Raw genomic sequence first — 16,875 nt, 5'->3', positions numbered from 1 at the left:
CTCGTCTTTTCTCTTTATATATGAGTGGTTGATGTCTAGATCCTAAATAAATAAAAAAAGGCTTTAAAATCTTGGCAAGGAAACTCCAAACATTCCTACAGTGAACTGGTCAAAGCCCCAGATCTTCACATACTCACATACACTAAAACTTTTGATTTACACTAAAACTTTTGCTTTTGAGTGTTCATGATGGTCACTCTGCCCTGCCTCCTGTTTGTGTAAACACTCCCCCTCCGTTGCTTAGCCCTGCTCTTCGAGAGAGTTCAGCAGATCGAGAGAAGATTTCCTGCAGCGACCATGAGCAGCAACCCTCCATCTGCGTTCCGGAGATCAAACTATTCTAACCGGTGTAGCTCCCCTGAGGAGTACTGGAGTGTGCAGGGCAACAGATGTGTGCAATGCAAGATTCGTTATCCCATCAAACCCGGTAAGAAACAGCTGGGGCTCGAAAAAGCTGCATTTATTCAGCCTTTTTTTTCTTCTCGGTTTCATTCTCTTCCCTCTTCTGGGGGTTTAGCACAAACACTTTTGCTCTCACATCTCACTTTGAGTTGTAACCTTTGATTTTAGTCCTAGACGACAAGAATAGACCATAGGAAGGAAAGCTTTGTTCCTTTGGTGCTAGATTATAGACATTTCACTGCAGTTCTAGCCATGGAAACCATTAAAGGCTTCTTTTTGTTCCTGGTGGGTTTGTAATGTGTTTTGTCTTTCCTTGAGGGGTGGATATCACAGCATAAAGGATCCTATTGGTCTGTCACTGATTCTAAACACATTCGATGGTTTTCAACTTTGTTTCATGTGAAACTACTGGTAACCATTAAAACAATACTCAAGAAGCAAGACCATCAAGTTTTAATCCTAATTTTTACAATAGTGTATTTTCAGAAGGGAATTCATTACTTTGAGAGTATGTATGTATTTATTTATTTATTTGTAGCTGCTTTTACTTCTTGAATCGCTGCTTAATTGGACTAAATTGAACATGGCTTAGGTTAGTCTATCCAACCCCTGTAAGTTAAACCCTAAGCATAGTCGACTGATTCACACAACAAACATGTCTCAGCTGACGGAATATCTTGCAGGGAAAAAATTTGGTGATACAATGATACATTTGAATGTACCACCAGCTGTTTTTTAAATAGCCCAGGTGGGATATTATATGCGCAAGTATTAATAACAAGAGGGACATTAGTGTTATAAACTGAAAACATCTTTAGGTCTGTAAATGCTGACTTTATTGGAAATGGAAATGCACAGCATAATAAAATTCAAAGTTCATAAAACATTTTTTTTTGAGTGCATTTGGAAAAGTATGAGTAAATCATCAAACAATTTCACAACAGGTCATGAGTTTTCCTCAAACTGTGGCCAGTCAGATGATGGAGGAATGCATGAAGTTCCCTATAAAAAGTGCAGCGCGGGAACCTTTAACAATGGGAATTTTATTTGGTGTCATCCGTGCTCCATTTGCCCATCGTCAAAATTACTGTCGCCCTGCACAGACATATCTGACAGCAGCTGCTGTGGAGACGGGTGAGTTCTACACACCTAATCTGCTGGCAGTGTGTACTGTTCACATTCTAGCTCTGTGTTCCAGTTTACACCACTGAAGACGTGTTTTACACACAAGATTTGAAATCACTTGTTTGTCTTGGCTTGGCTGATTTCTAACCACTCCTCAAATGTGTTCTGCATGTTAAACAGAGACTGCACAAGTGAAGCCCAGCCTACAACAACACAAAGCACAGTAAGTGAACAGTAAAGCCCACCGCTGCTTTTTGTGGGCAGACTTCAAGATTTTCCCTGTGTACGTGAGGACCATCAGTCGTGCACCCACAGCTTGAATAGTCAGCGAAAAGAAGTTACACATGAGACAAAGGAGACCACACCCAATGCCAAGTGTCTGCTAGGCGAGCGTAAAGCCCCTCACTATTAGGCTGTGGAGCAGTGGAACTACATTCACTAGTGTAACAGAGCTCCTTCTAGTAACTTTGGGATGACTCGGTGTGACATTTGTGATCCAGAATAAATCGTCCAACCTCAGTACCTAACCTAACTAACTAACTAATGCTCTTGGGGCTAAATACAATCAAATCCTCACGGCAATGTTCCAGCATCTACTTCTCAGAAGAATAGTGGCTTTTACTGAAGCAAACAGGGGACTCCTTATTAATACCCTTGATTTCTGAAGAAACATTGGAACTTACAAATGTTTGGACATGTATTTATCAAATAATTCAGCTCCCACTTACACACTAATACTCAACCTTGTTTTTTTAGGTAATTACAACTAATCCTCCGATGACAACAGCCAGTTCCAAGTCATACACTGAAACTACTATTTTCAGTGAAACAATACAATCGACGTATTCAGCAAAGACCACCCAAACAGATCCAACAACCACCTCGAAAAGTTACCCACACCGTGATAAGCTTTGCAAGTTTGATATTTTTATTTATTTATTTGTGTGTGTGTGTCTTATGTGCTTTCTTTGACCACTTCTTGTATTTTTGGCACAGTGTGGTTAATTGACACTATTTTCTTTCCTTTTTTTTTTTTTAATGCTTAGCAGTGACCACCTTGGCTGCTTTCACCATCTCCATCCTGCTTTGTGCTTGCTTACTGTGTCTGATCTACATCATTAAGAAAAAGAAACACGGAGGCTGCAGAGGTTTGTATGTGTACGCTGTGGGGGGTGATTGGGGTGAGGTGAGGTGGGGTGGGGTGGGGAGCGAGAGGAACCCCTGCAGTTGCAGAACAGGAAAAAGGAAATAAGGCTGATGACACGCTTCTCAAGGCTCAAATTACCACAAAAACAAAAGAGAGGGCCTATTACTGCTGACACACGTAATATTATAGGATTTTGCTGAGAGACTTACTTTCAAAAACTTAAGGTCAGGCCTCGCTACAGGTAATTCCCCTCACTCTGTGGCTGAGGTCATATGTCTGCTTTGAAATAGCAAAAATAGCTCTTGTTATTAAACGTCTCTTTCCATTAAAAAGTCCCCCCGCAAAATGTGCTTCTGCAGAATTTTACCATTTACCTGAAAGCAGCGCTGATTTAGCAGACTTACATTTTTCTCTTCTATTCAAAGAGATGAAAAAATGCTTTAGTGAGAGGAGACTGAGTAATCATGTACCACTGGCAGACAGCAGGGAACATTTCAAGTTGGGCATCACTGAGGACATCAAGGACATCAAGGACATAAATGACCTTTTGTGTAAGTAGCCATGACTAACGCACAGCAATACACTCAAATCAAGAGCCATAGTCTTTGTGGCCTTTTCTACTATATTATTAAAAAAAGAGACTCAACAGGTTCATAACTATTTTAAAAATGCAGTAAACAGCTCATGTTAAGTAGCGCATGTCTAGGGTGTTATATAGACCCTCATTGGTGACATCCCTTCCTAATAAAAATAAAGTGTGGCCGTAACTTACATAATTATCTGGTTACCATGCCTAACTCAGAAACAGGATCCTAATGTGTGGCCACAACTAAGTAAGATAGTGGGTAGCGCTGTCGCCTCACAGCAAGGAGGGCCTGGGTTCGATTCCCCGGCCGAGTGACCGGGGTCCTCTCTGTGTGGAGTTTGCATGTTCTCCCCGTGTCTGCGTGGGTTTCCTCCGGGTTCTCCGGTTTCCTCCCACAGTCCAAAGACATGCAGTCAGGCCAATTGTGTAAAATGATCAAATTGGAAGTCGCTCTGGATAAGAGCGTCAGCCAAATGCCGTAAATGTAGAAGTGGGAATGTGATAATTAAGTCATGGACTTAAGAAGGTGTAGGAACGAGATGATTCTACTGTGATAGTTAAGTCGTGGCCACAAGTTAGTAAGGCCATGACTTAGTAAGGTGTGTGAATGAGACACACAAATCATGTTCATGACTTAGTAAGGTGTGGAAATGAGAGTAAAGTTAGTAAGGTGTGGGAACAAGATAATGAAGTTACAGTTTACAGACTCCAGGAGCTGTACTACAGAAATCCTTAAGTCTGAAATCTTAGCTTAGTTGCTTAGTTACCATGACAACTTCAGTCACGACTGAATTTAGGACAGAAGCTATTACAAAACAAAAGTCCTTAAGTTCATAATCTCATCCTAACTTCAGATAAGAAAATAGTATTGCAGAAAAATCCTAACTAGACGAAATTTCCTAAATTCTGTAGCTACTAACTTCAAGACAAACCCCAGAGCTGTCTTAACGTCTGCTTTAACCGTCTGTTTCTGCTGCTTTATGCAGTGGCATATAATTCACCAAACCTGGCGTAACGACGTTACAATCATCTGCATCCAATACGGATCTTTGACTTGTGAGGGTTTAATCTTAGTGTTTTTAACTGCAGTTAAGTGCAGACACGATCTCCAACGAGGAGACAGAGCTGAGCTGTGTCTGTTTATTAGGGGGAGTAACGTTAGCGCGGTCGGCTAAACCGTTTGGGAGAATAAATCAAACAGTGGAGCGGCGACGCTCTGATACTCAGCTCTGTCACGTTATTCTTAACAGCCATTTTATCGCACGTTTTTCCTTTATTCGACCTTTTTTTCAGCTAACTTTAAAGCCGTACCGGTAGCTTGGTTAGATGTTTGGCTAACTCGTTTGTTTACATGTTCGCGGTTGAGCTGTGCACTTAAGGTCCGTTGCCAGGTAACAGACATGACAGTTGATTGTCGACTTAAATCAGGTAAAATGGGCTTAATATCTCTTAACTTGAGATAAGACGCTGTAGGATAAAATAGGATTAAAATAAGATTTGTGTTGACCTGTCAGATCTTAAGACTGTAGCACGACCCCGGGTAGCACACTATCTGGAGCCTGGGCCTGGTTCAGATTTCCATCCTGCAGTTTTTCAGCCAGTTTGAAACGCTGCTAGTTCTGTAAATGTCCAGGTAGGAAAAAGACATTCCAGGTCTGCATCTCATTTTCTTTCTTTTGCACTCCAACAGCCCCTGAAATAAAGGCCGCTCCACTTCAGTCCGTGCTGAATAATATGGACGTGGTGGAAGAACTCGTCCTTCTGCTGGATCCGGACATCCCTGGAGTAAAGAACACTCGCCACCTCGCCGCGAGCTGTTCGATCCCCTTCACCTGGATCAACTACGCCTATTCAATGAAGGACAGTAGGAGTCCCCTCATTGCCGTGCTGGAAAGGGTCATTGCCAAATACCCATGCTGGAATGTAGGTCACTTGGCTGACCTACTGAGCAATATTGGGCGGAATGATGCAGTGGCTGTTCTTGGGAAACTCTATTTAACTGCAATGGAAGTGTAGTTTACATTTAAAGGGGAATTCCAGAGATTTTTCAGCATTTTCATAAAATCTTGAACATGTGCACAAAGTGGGTTGAAATGGTGCAAACCTGGAATTCTTCACAGTGGAAAAATGTACTACAGTGTCTACAATGCAAATATACCCATTTTATTTACTCCAAGCCCTCATGTAAACAATGAGTGTAACTAGTTCTGTCTTCTGAGTTTTAATAGTTTTTCTGCAATGATGATACTGGTTAAAAAATAGAAGTTAATTCAAAAACATATTTTCTTTGGGGTCTATGTAGGTTCACAGCACCCTGTATGTATCTCTTCATCATAAATGTACTCAACTATATATGGTTGAGGTTATAACGTGCCGCAGTGACGCAGGTCTTCAGCACCGCAGGTGTTTGGCTCCCATCACCACTGCAGGTGTTTGGTTCCCATCACCACTGCTATGACTGAATGATGCAACTTCAGATCAAACCACTGAATGACTTTTTCAGTAAAAAAGCAATTCTGTGAAATTCTGCTTTAAAATTTGACATTAATTCATAAATGTACTAAATATGGTCTTCTGCCCCTGGACAAAACCACTTGGCGCTGATAAAAGACTCCTTTGACCATCTTACAAGAAAGACGAGGAGGCATTTGTTCAAGTGTAAATGAGTGTATAACCCCAGAGTCGGGCTGCTGTGGTCTTAATACGTTTATATATTTGGGACAATGTGTAGTTGGAAATTTGACCCGTCTTTGAAAAGGAACAGGCGTACTACGTCGTCAGTGTTGGTGTCTTAGGGGAAAGAGAATAACAATAACTGCTTCTATCTAGGGATACACAGATATTGCAATCATATCGCTACTAGAAATTTGGACAACTGTTCAGATTTAATGGACATTTTGTGATTTTTTTTTGGTTTTCCAGAAGAGTAGAATGGCCTCAATTCCCACATGGGTGTATTCATTCATCAATCCTGTTCCTTCTGGCATGGTTACAAATATCAACAAAATATAATTCTGGCATCTTATTATTGCATGATTAAAAAACAAACCAACCTGAAGAATATTTGTAAAGTTTAAAATAACTTTTCCACATTAACTGAAATCCTAATCCTAAAATTTGACATTTTCAGATGCTTTGTTCAAGTCATGTCTGAATGTATTACACTTTTTATAGTAGGAAAATCAATAGATCTATGCTTTTATTTGCAATAACTCCACTAAGGTACTACATACTTATTAAACAAGTGCTGCCTAAATTCCAACTGCAAAATCTATAGAGACTAAACTAACATGCTGCACTGGTTTCTGGTTGCAGATTAAGTTTAGTTCTTGGTTTTAGAATTCACAGCAAAAAATAAATATAATAATAATAATAATAATAAGAAGAAGAAATGGAATCCATGTGAAACGGCATCAGTTTTTGTTCAAACATTTTAACATCTTTATTAAGCAAATAACATTATAAATAAAAAAGTGCATAGAAAAATTAAACAGGTTTAGAAATATGTATACAATTATTTACAAACTTAGGGTACTTTTGTACAAGGTAGTAAAGACACACACTTCCAAGTTTCGAGTCTTTTTTTTTTCTCAGCACAATTCTTTTTAAAATAACTCTACATAAGAACATACAGTTTTTCCACACAACTCTGGGAGACAGATCATCACAGAAAGTCTTGACTAGTGCTTTGCATCCTTCATTGCACACAGGTCAACTCTGCAGGACATTTAAGACCAAGCAATATTGTCTTCTACGTTTTGCATTAGTATTCTTTGAAAGTCATTCTGAACAGCCTGAGGTAGAATCCTTGCAAGTTCAGTTTGGGGAGGGGGATGAGGAGTGAGTGAAACAAAACAAAACAAAGAAGAGGAAAAACTAGGTCAAATCCTTTCTAACGTTCAGGAGAAAGGGACAGACAAGCCAGGGGACTGACCACACTGTATCGGCTGAGAGGGCTGACTTGTCGAGATGCAGAACTCTCTTTGTTGCCATTCTTTTCTAAAAGACTGGAAGCTTTGCCAAAAGTCAGGAAAAAGGAGCAGTTCTCAGTTAACCAAAGCATGTGGCAACAGTTTACAAGTTAAAACAAGGATTAAAAAACACAGCGTTAAAAAAAAGGACATCCGGCTCAAAACGTCACCTTAAAAAGGCTGCACTGCAAGAACTCATCCTCAAAGAATGTTCAAGTCAAAAAGACAAAGGGAAAAAGAAAACACGTAAACAAAAGAGAGAGATCTGGCTAGACCCTGGCCACATAGAAAGCATGCATACTCCCATGATCTAACAGACATGAACAGGAATAAATAGGACCATGAAGCTTGATAAAATCTAAATCAGTTCTAAGACAAATGATGGCATCAGCCTATCTGTTGTCATGATGGAGAGAATTAGAAGTCCTAAAATAGAGACATCAAGGTGCCGAGTGCTAGGTGGCTGTTATCTAAAAGGGGTCAGTGATTCTTTTAGATATAAACATTGTTTGAACACGCTGCACAGATGAACGCAGTTAACCGAATCTGCTCTAGCAACAAACACTGCCTTAGGAGACCTACGGTCAGGAGAGATTTTCTTGATGCGATTGTAAGGGATGAGAAACAGTACATATGAGTGTGGCATGGAAACTACAAGAACTGGCAAAAACAGCCTGTCTAAAATGTAAAATACCTGGGAGAGCACAGATGCAAAGTGTATTTCTTCAGTTAGCTCAAGTAGTGTGTGAAGCTATAGCAGAAAATATATTGATTTTCTCCATACCTGATTTTACTTCTGCAGAAATGATACCGTTACTCATTAACTGTCAAGTAATTCACAAACAGTCTAAGAGTCTTACACTGTGAGGAATGATTCATGTAATGTATGATTTCCCTCTTCGTTTCAAGACTTCCATTGAATCTAGCACCATGAAGACGGACAAAGAAGGGTAATGGGCAAAAACAGCCAACACAACGGAACAGCAGGACCCCAGGAAGGGAGACTTGATGGTTTTACAATATAGAAAGCTCAGTTGTAGTCCGAAACCAAAGTAACGGAATAAATAAAACACAGGAAGGAAGCCTTTTTTTAGAAAATGAGAAATTACATCAGTGGTTTCTCAAATAGACCATAAAAGCTTGAAAGACTGAATGGTCTGATTGGAGATGTTCTATGGAAAACATTTTACTGAATGCTTAACGAATGGAATGAATCACCATGGTATATTGCAGGGGTTCACAGCTTCTTCCTGAGCATATAAAGCCTTTTCCTGTCCTCAACATTAATTCTGACTAAGACCTATTCTAGTTTTGAGCAAACATTTCAGTTACGAGTACACATACACACACACACACACATATGTATGTATGTATGTATAAATATATTTATATATATTTGTCTCTTGATTAGTCATATTTTATTCAGTTATAGAATATTCTCACTGCCACAAAATACATCTATCTGCACACCCTCTTCAGTGCAGGAGTAGGAGCTTTAAAGGTTTAAGGAGACATTTGTAGCAGACGGAGTGCTCTGAACAGCTTTTAAAAACAGCATTGAACAGGCTATTTACTAAGTGTGATCTCAGCTTTTAGCGATAACCCACCGTTGTCTAGTTCTAGTTCTGTTGCAGAACCACAAAGTGAGTAGTTTTTATGTAGAATTAGCCGTAGGAGGAATAAGAAGTTTCACCACTGTTGATATGATCTGAAATGCATGTTCTTAGCAGTTAGGAAACAGAAGCCACGATGACTTGGCCTTAAGAAGAACTGAACACCTTAAATGCACTGCAATTTTTCTGATGTTTCCTCCTGGCTTAACTCCATCTATTCTCCAATACGCTCTCAAGAGAAAACCAGGTGTTTCGAACAGAAATTTGTGGACTGGAATATTGTGTATGCAGTACTGTGGATGAATAGCTGGTTCTTATGAGACTTTTCTGCTGGAGTGCTTGCACATCCTCATGACCATCTCTGGATCTCTGAGTGAAAGAGACTATGGGTTCAGCCCGACACAATGTGACCCTAGCTAAAAAGTGAGTCCTGGTGACTTACTACTGCCCTTCTCAGTGCTTTTCCTTTGCGACTGTCTTTTATTGCCTGTAGGCTGTGCTCGCCAATTTTGGAGCTCATCCCAGCTCGTCTTTAGGATCTTCTCGACTTTCCCCTCAGTTTAAGAAGCGGCGGCAGCGTCTGGCTCCACAGTTGCAGCTGAGCTTGTTGCTGGCGTCCTCAATGGGAAATTTGTAGTCATAGGTGAGCTCCTCTCCACGGTAAATCTTCCTCAAGGCAAATATGACAATGTGCTTCTGGCCCTCCACGTTGATGACCCGTGAGTAACAGTTGGGTTCACAGGAGTGGTTGATGAATCGCGCCGCATTGCCGTGCATGGTCGCATCCACTACATCAAAGTCATCAATGCGAAACATGTAGCAGCCAATGCCCTGTTGAAGAATGAGTGGAAGAATGAGGACCAGTCATACTGGGGAAAAAAAAACCCCACACACCACAGATCCAAGCCTGGATCAAGTTTTAATAACAAGTAGAGAAGCATCCAAGTGACAAAGGTAATACTGACAAAAATAATGCACTTCAGAATGAAGACTTGTGCTGCTTTGCTACACCTGCTTCGTTTTTGGAGCTTCTGTCTGAACTGACAACAGCATAACGGAAACCTTGTTTCTCTCACCTTCCCATCGTAGTACTTCTCGCGTTTGTCTGTCAGAACAGAGCGAATGACTATGCCAGAGTACTCAATGACCATTTCCCCTGCCTCAATGTTTCTCTTGCAGAACAGCCCTCGTCCATGAATGGCGGACCTGAAACAGTGAAAAGACGTTATGTCCCCTGGATATTAATGGCAATGCTATCGAGCTAGAGCACGGATAACATTCCAAGTTTGTATAAGTGCACTTAGCATTTCTATGGACATACCTGTAAAAAAATACCTTAATATCTTACTCATTGTTACTTGTAATAATCTTTTCATTCCATGAGAAAATCTACTTAAGTATTGCTATTCTTTGCTTAGCAGAACCACCATAACAGTGTTCCTTTGAATATATCAGACAGAAACCCACAATTGCCAAAGATGTTGATAGCAGACACTCCAAGTTTAGTTTGAATTATTTTGTAATACCACTAAAATGTTATATATAAATTATAATACTACACTAAAACTGGCACGTTTCTTCTTTGAATTCCTATAATTCTAATAATTCTAAACATCAGCTACCTTCCTACATTTTTTATGGCTGATTGTGACTAGCACTTCCTTTTTAACACGTTTTGAAGAACTGAAACTATGACCAGGTTTCCGCTAAAATACCAATGAACAGCTTCTAACCCACCTGTAAACACCAACAGCTTCTTTTGATGTCCTTTCTAGATGTCTGAAGCGCATGGCCATGGGAAGTTCCAAACTTGTTGCTCGTCTGTTAGCAAAAGATCACATGACAGAACTATGTCTAATTGTTTTCATTACTAAAATCAGCCTGGGCCTGGATAATTCTAAGACCATAAATTATAATTCCACAAAAGTGTGAGCATCATAAAAAATCTGCACCATCATAATGAATATTAGGCTATAGGTGACAACAACATTATCATAAAATGCTATGCCAAGTTACCAAGAGGGAAAAGGAAAGAAAAGTATTTTTGGTTGTCAGACTATGACTCAAAAGATCATGGCATATGTCATATCTGTTGACTACAAATTAATGCCAATTTGTTCCAGGTAGTAAGTTCCTTTAGGCAAAGAAAGAAAGAAAAAGAAAGAAAGAAAAAGAAAGAAAAAGAAAGAAAGATTCTGATCTTTTTTTGTTAATAACAATATATCAATCTGCATTGGTTTTTAGGTCCAACACCACAATGTATTGTACAAGGATTTCCTTGCCTTGGTTCTTATAACAGTTTAAAGCCCAAAGCAGAAATGGCAAAAGTTCATTTATAGTGATTTAATGGTACCTAAACCCACACAATCATGTTTTCACTTTTCCATGAGCATTTTACTCCCAAGAATCAAAACAGGCACATTTTGTAACTGGCTTTCAGATTGATACATAAACAACTGCTGTTCTGACTGTCCACACAGTATTGTGCTACATTCAAGGTCTAGACTGAATAGGCAAATATATTTAAATTTATTCAAAAGTGACATTGCACAAACATTATGAATAAAAAAAAAAGCTGTTTTACAGCTTAGTCTCCAGATACCATTTGTAGTGGATAAATGTTTGATTAATGTTTACACATGCTACATTTTTTCATGATCATGGCTCCATTAATGTGAAAAATATTCAGCCTTAAAAAAGACCAGAGATTTAGTCCAATTTGCTGACTTAAATGGAGTATTCTTGGTAGGAAATTATGGTTGAAATAAAAGTCATTTCATTCTAACCTGCTTGATTTGAGAAGAACTTCATCCTCCTCTTCATCATACAGGTCAGCATCAGGAAGCTGTCTGTGCTGTGAAGCCAAAAAGTTGAACATGTCGAAAGTAGACTTCCTGTAACGTCAGAAAAACAAGAGAAGCATGTGAGATACGATCAGGTGTGAGATATAAGGGCAGATTTGAAGTGCTATGTTGAGACATCACTAGGCAATGTTATTTTGCTCCCACTTAGCTCTTAACTTTGCACCTTTTTTAATGCTTGCTGCGATCCCACAGATGCTCTTACCTCAGATAGACCTCAGAGCGAGCACAACCGCTGGGGTTGATGGGCAGATCTTCTTCCTGGCTAGCCTGTTTATGGAAGCGGAAAGTGTGACGATAGCAAGACTTGGCCCCCTGGAGCTGTTCCACCAGGTAAACCACTGCATCATGCAACAAGCCCATCATACGAGCACCATTCATCCCAGTGAAGGACAGCTGTCTCAGCTTGGCAGCGGCACGAGCCTCTTGTACCCCATCAATGACAGCTTTCCAGGCCACTGTGCATGTTTGAAGGGAGGAGAAGAAGGGAGGCAGCGAGGGGTGGGAGAGTAAAAACATGACAGCAAGAGTATTAATTAGAAATTAGCTTCAGCTCATGGGAAACTGAAGGCAAGGGCATTTTTGACTGAAGAAACAGCCCATGAAAATGAACATGCCTAAAGGAAAACAACAAATGTGAAATGAGTCATCTACTAAGTATTTGTGAAATACTGGCCTGTTTTGTAATTTGTTGCAGTTGTTTTATGAAGACAATACATTCTCTGTAGATGTTCTAAAAGTATTCTATTCATTTTCACATGAAAAACACAAAGGAAACAAAAACATTAAATTAAAGCTCACAAAACATGCAAATTACCCTCAATGCTATCCGCCTCCACACTAAAACCGTCATCACTGGTGATCTCAAAGCGTAGATGTGGGTGGTCTCCTCTAGGAGGGAACTGGTCTTCGCTGTCTGAGGGAGGCATCTCATCGTCTGAGCACGACATCATCCCTGATACACAAAGGAGACAGTCACTGATTTTACTTATGTATGTATGTATAAACTTCATAGCAAAATGGCAAAACAGTTTCAAAAACATAAACATGCTAATGAGAAGACTTCAGGAGGATGTGAGTACATATACACACCTGAGTATTTGTTCCAGTCAGACAGTGTGCTACGTCCTGTGGTGTCCCAGGTCTGTGGTTTATTACTGTCACCACCTCGGGACACTGAGAAACGATCCCAGAGTCCTGTCCTGCAGCAAACAAACAGCAAAAATTATCTCAAAAGTATCAGAAAAACAAAACACATATGCATGAAATATTAGCCACTATGGATAAAAATGACTGCTATTATTATTGTCAGTACTGCTATTATTATTTTTGTCTAGGCACTGCTACAAAATGGACAGGTTAAAAACAACAAAAATTACAAAACAGCATACTTGGCACTCTCAGAATCACTGCTACGCTCATCACTGATCTTGTCCAGGTCAAGGACCCCTTTGACAGTTGGTGTTTTGATGCGAACTCCTCCACACCTGCTATAGAAAGTGGAAAAAACAAAAACCACTGAACACAATGCTGCTTAAAAAAATGCAAGATCACAAAATCTTATAAATTTTGATGCATGCTTCCACAGCAGTGTCTACAGTGTGCTGCAACAAATGTATCATTTTGAAATATTTTTAGCTAATTATTTTGGAATTCTGAAAAATAATTGCATGTTGGGAAAAACCAACTATTCCAATCAGTATAAGCTCCAAATGATACTTAAGCTATAATCTCCAGATGATACATAGTCCCTTGTGTTACAAGTTTTTACTTCCAGAATGCCTTCGTGAACTACAAAACTCCACCTGGCTGCCATTAATTCTATAGTTAAGTCTATGGATCAATTTCAATCACAGCCAAACACTGTAAAATACCATATTTATTTATGTCTTCCACAAACTCTTATTCTTACCTAGCAGTTGAAGTTAATTTGCGTTGGTCTTCCGACCCGCTAGACATCTCAGGCTCTAAAAAGTCAGACTTCGATTTCTTCGTGGCAATGCGATCAGAGAGTGAGGATACTCTCTTCATTCGAACCTGCTTTGGCCGAGAAGATGCAAAGTGTGGGGTAGCTGGTGAAGAGGACGTGGACTCTGGTTCAACAAGGAGGCCTGGGGGAAGGACTACTGAACTCAGTGATTGAGCTCTGCCTCCAACACTCGGATTTCGGGGTGAGGATGGACTCAGGATTCGGGCACCATTTCGATTGGGGTCATAATAGCTGGCCATAGCTTGGTTGAGAATGGCTTGAGCACTGTGTGCATTACTGTCCGCTGCCTTGTTGCTAGCTGAACCAGGCAATGCAGTTGACTTGATCTTCCGAGATGTTGGGGGTTCTCTCTTTTTCTGTGGCTTCTTTTTTTCGGGTACATTTCCACCAGATGCATTTGGCTTCGACATCTTTACTTCCTGTGGTGCTGCTGTTCCATTGCTATTAGCAGTGAGGAGCTGGGTAATGGTATCAGAGTTTGGAATCACAGGAGTCACCATTCTCGGGACTTGGGCTGGTCCAGCAACTGCAGACAAGTTGCCTGCTGCTGCCAAAGTAGCAGACAGAGCATTGCTTTGCAAAAGGCTGGCAATTTGTGTAACGCAGTTGTAGGAGGGCGAGTTAGGACTGGGCAGCTGGAAGGTGTTGCTTTCAGGATTCTTGACAAAAATTTGGCCAAGGCGATTAACAAGTAAAACATGAGGGGTAGGATCCACATTAGGTCCACCGACCTCCTTCACAGTGAGAATTGCATGGCCAGGTAATGCTTGGGTCACTGGTTGTTGAGGCTCCAATGTTGGCCTTGGAGTTGAAAAGTTTATGGAAATTGTACGTCCTGAGGCAGCTTCCCTTTGCATAGGCATGGAGCTATAGCCATTAACAACAACAGGGCCAGGGGCTGGTTGAATAATGGAGGGCACTGACTGGCACTGAGCAGACGGCTGGGAGATTGCAGCGGGGACTATACTGACTGTTGCTGAGCCCACAGGTTGAGCGTAATTGGTGTACACAGGAGTAGACACTGGTCCTAAAACTGGCCCAAGAGATGCAAGAGGCACACCAGTGCCTGATGGTGCAGCAAGCACTGACTCTGGTTTGGGAGGCAAATCTGCAGACACATAAGGCATTGCTCCACTAGGTACTGATGGAGCATGGTGACTTGTGTCTGAAGGTGACAGTAGTTTCGTTCTAAAACTCTCCATTGGTGGGAGAACTGTCTTTCCCTCAGGGGTTTGGACAGGGTATAAAGGAACAGATGAAGAATGTGCAGAATTTGAAAATGACACAAAAGGAGGCTGTACAGAGGAACTGGACTGTAAAGACTGAACTAAAGATGCAGAACTAACTGTTTCTGTAGAAGAATTTGGTTGCACTGCTTTCGGTACTTTATCTTGGCTTCCATTTACAGGCTCTCTGACTGAGGGTGTGCCCTCTGAAACATTATTTGAGAAAATCATGGAGCCATCTGTAGAGGAAACAAAGTGCCCACTGTTATGATCCAAGTACATTTCCTTCACCTCTGTGGTTCCCTGTGTGTCAATTGGAGTATCTTCCTGAACTGGGACCAGTTCAGTAAAGCAGGCACTGGGTGAGGGAGGGTCACATTTTTCCAAAACTACGGGTATTCCTGTGTCTGTAATTAAACCAGGAGCTTGGAAGTCATCAACAAAAGCAGAAAATGCGGCGTCTGTCTCCTTTGGCACAACAAAATTTGACAAAGTGTCTTGAGAGGGTGACAGTGAAACCGACTGAAATGTCTGACCAAGGAAGCCAGTATTTGGGCATATGTCCTGGCGCCCAGATTTTGTGCAATTTGGGGAAGATTTGGATACATTTACTTCAGCAGCTCCCTTAGTTTCATGTGGGACATCTTTAGAATGGGTTTCACAAGGGGACTTGTGATGAGCAGTACCAACCAAAGACAGCGAACCAAAAGGTTTGGCAGAAGGTTGCAGCTGATTGCTAATGGATGATGAATCAAACATAGGACTTGGTAAGTTCACACATAGCCCATTACTGGTCCACTGTTTATTATGCTGAACATCAATAGACTGGGATGGTTTCTGAACCTGACTTGGATTCTTTAGGTTCTGAGTATTACTGCTGGTGACACTAGCATCACTCTCTGTCCCATCATCTACACCGTCTAGTTGTGAAATTGATCTGGCAGAAGAAGAAGCAGGTTTCTTTGACGCATCTCTTGAAGTCTTGCAAGTAACTGTAGTGCGGGAAAAATTGAAATAGTTTCCCATATCCTCATCAGAAGAACTATTGTCCCAGTCCTCTGTATGGGTTTCCATAGCATGAGGTAATCTTCGGGAAGATACCTTTGCCTTGATATCATCTGCCTCTCGGTCCCAAAACTCCTCTTGGTTCTCTTCACCTTCAACAACAATCTGTTCACTGCAGTTCATGGCCACTCCCTCATTTAGTACTGTTTCTTCAATCTCAAGTTCATTTTTAAGCTCTGATACAACACTCGGGTCTGAATCCAAGTGGAAAGGTGTATAAGAGAATTCCTTATCAGTAACTAGCTGACTACTCCTTGGTGGATCCACAGTGTCTCTTAAAGGTGAAGTTCCATTTTCTGCAGGAAGTTCCTGTGGTGATGCCAAGAAATTATGTGGCAGTTCTGCAGAGTCCAACTGATTAAGATCAAAAGGCAGCCTTGGTCTTGTAGATAAGTGGGTGGGGGAGGAAAGAGAGCGATTAGAGGAAAGGGTGCTGCCAATGCCACCTTGCCATGTGGGCTGTGAAAACAGTCCTGAGGTAGAATGGGGTGCCAATATTCCAGAACCCCTGGCAGAGGAAGCACTTCGACCCACAGGGCGGGCTGATGAAGAGGTTAACAGGTTTTCAGTAGCACCAATGGGGAAACCTGGGGAGGTAGGCTGGGTGGCTTTAGAGTGGTGGGAACCCCCAGCTCGATGGCTAACTGAGCCAGTGGAAGATCCCAAGGTAGGACATGTTATATGTCCACGGATCCCAGTATTTTGAGAGTGTGGGCTGTGCCGTCGTGGTCTGCAAGTGTCATCTAAATCACGAATAGTCAAAATATGATGGGATTTGGATGGGACTGCTCCTAAAAACATAAAAGGAAACTCATGAAACTTTAGACAACTTCAGACAACCAAATACAACTTGGAATAGATTGGACAATCATTTTTGTTGTTTTGGCTC

At 41.0% G+C, this 16,875-nt stretch overlaps 2 protein-coding genes across 4 annotated transcripts in view; one reads left to right on the top strand and one right to left on the bottom strand.

Annotated features, from left to right (window-relative positions):
- The first annotated feature begins 267 nt into the window (after positions 1-267).
- Positions 268-6,318, top strand: igflr1 (IGF-like family receptor 1). Of its 2 annotated transcripts, none has more exons than XM_017720835.2 (7): positions 268-427; positions 1,347-1,536; positions 1,708-1,750; positions 2,284-2,440; positions 2,577-2,675; positions 3,100-3,225; positions 4,951-6,318. In XM_017720835.2, the coding sequence occupies exons 1-7, from the start codon at positions 298-300 to the stop codon at positions 5,274-5,276; spliced, it is 1,071 nt and encodes a 356-aa protein (XP_017576324.1). In that variant the 5' UTR covers positions 268-297; the 3' UTR covers positions 5,277-6,318. The 2 variants fall into 2 exon arrangements, with proteins under 2 accessions (XP_017576324.1, XP_017576323.1); XM_017720834.2 differs by having other exon boundaries at positions 2,574-2,675.
- A 355-nt stretch (positions 6,319-6,673) lies between these two features.
- Positions 6,674-16,875, bottom strand: part of kmt2bb (lysine (K)-specific methyltransferase 2Bb) — a 45,912-nt gene continuing 35,710 nt past the window's right edge. Inside the window, exons 29-37 of one of the 2 annotated variants that reach the window (XM_017720832.2) lie at positions 13,618-16,777; positions 13,097-13,195; positions 12,798-12,907; positions 12,523-12,660; positions 11,911-12,163; positions 11,631-11,738; positions 10,582-10,665; positions 9,921-10,050; positions 6,674-9,675 (exon numbers count right to left, since the gene is read on the bottom strand). In XM_017720832.2, coding sequence (XP_017576321.2) covers positions 9,400-9,675; positions 9,921-10,050; positions 10,582-10,665; positions 11,631-11,738; positions 11,911-12,163; positions 12,523-12,660; positions 12,798-12,907; positions 13,097-13,195; positions 13,618-16,777 — 4,358 coding nt within the window. In that variant the 3' untranslated portion in view covers positions 6,674-9,399. The remainder of the gene's footprint in view (positions 9,676-9,920; positions 10,051-10,581; positions 10,666-11,630; positions 11,739-11,910; positions 12,164-12,522; positions 12,661-12,797; positions 12,908-13,096; positions 13,196-13,617; positions 16,778-16,875) is intronic. The other variant, XM_017720833.2, reaches the window with a different exon arrangement.

This window comes from Pygocentrus nattereri, chromosome 17 (genome assembly GCF_015220715.1).
Source record: "Pygocentrus nattereri isolate fPygNat1 chromosome 17, fPygNat1.pri, whole genome shotgun sequence".
NCBI classification, from domain to species: Eukaryota; Metazoa; Chordata; class Actinopteri; order Characiformes; family Serrasalmidae; genus Pygocentrus; species Pygocentrus nattereri.
Note: the sequence above shows the minus strand (reverse complement) of the source record. Positions and strands in the feature narration are given on the sequence as shown.

Excerpts from the sequence above, each read along its gene's own strand:
- igflr1 (XM_017720834.2), top strand. The coding sequence starts at position 298 with ATGAGCAGCAACCCTCCATCTGCGTTCCGGAGATCAAACTATTCTAAC. Across the intron at positions 1,537-1,707 it reads AGCAGCTGCTGTGGAGACGG|AGACTGCACAAGTGAAGCCC; the intron begins GTGAGTTCTACA and ends CATGTTAAACAG. Across the intron at positions 2,441-2,573 it reads CCCACACCGTGATAAGCTTT|CAGTGACCACCTTGGCTGCT; the intron begins GCAAGTTTGATA and ends TTTAATGCTTAG.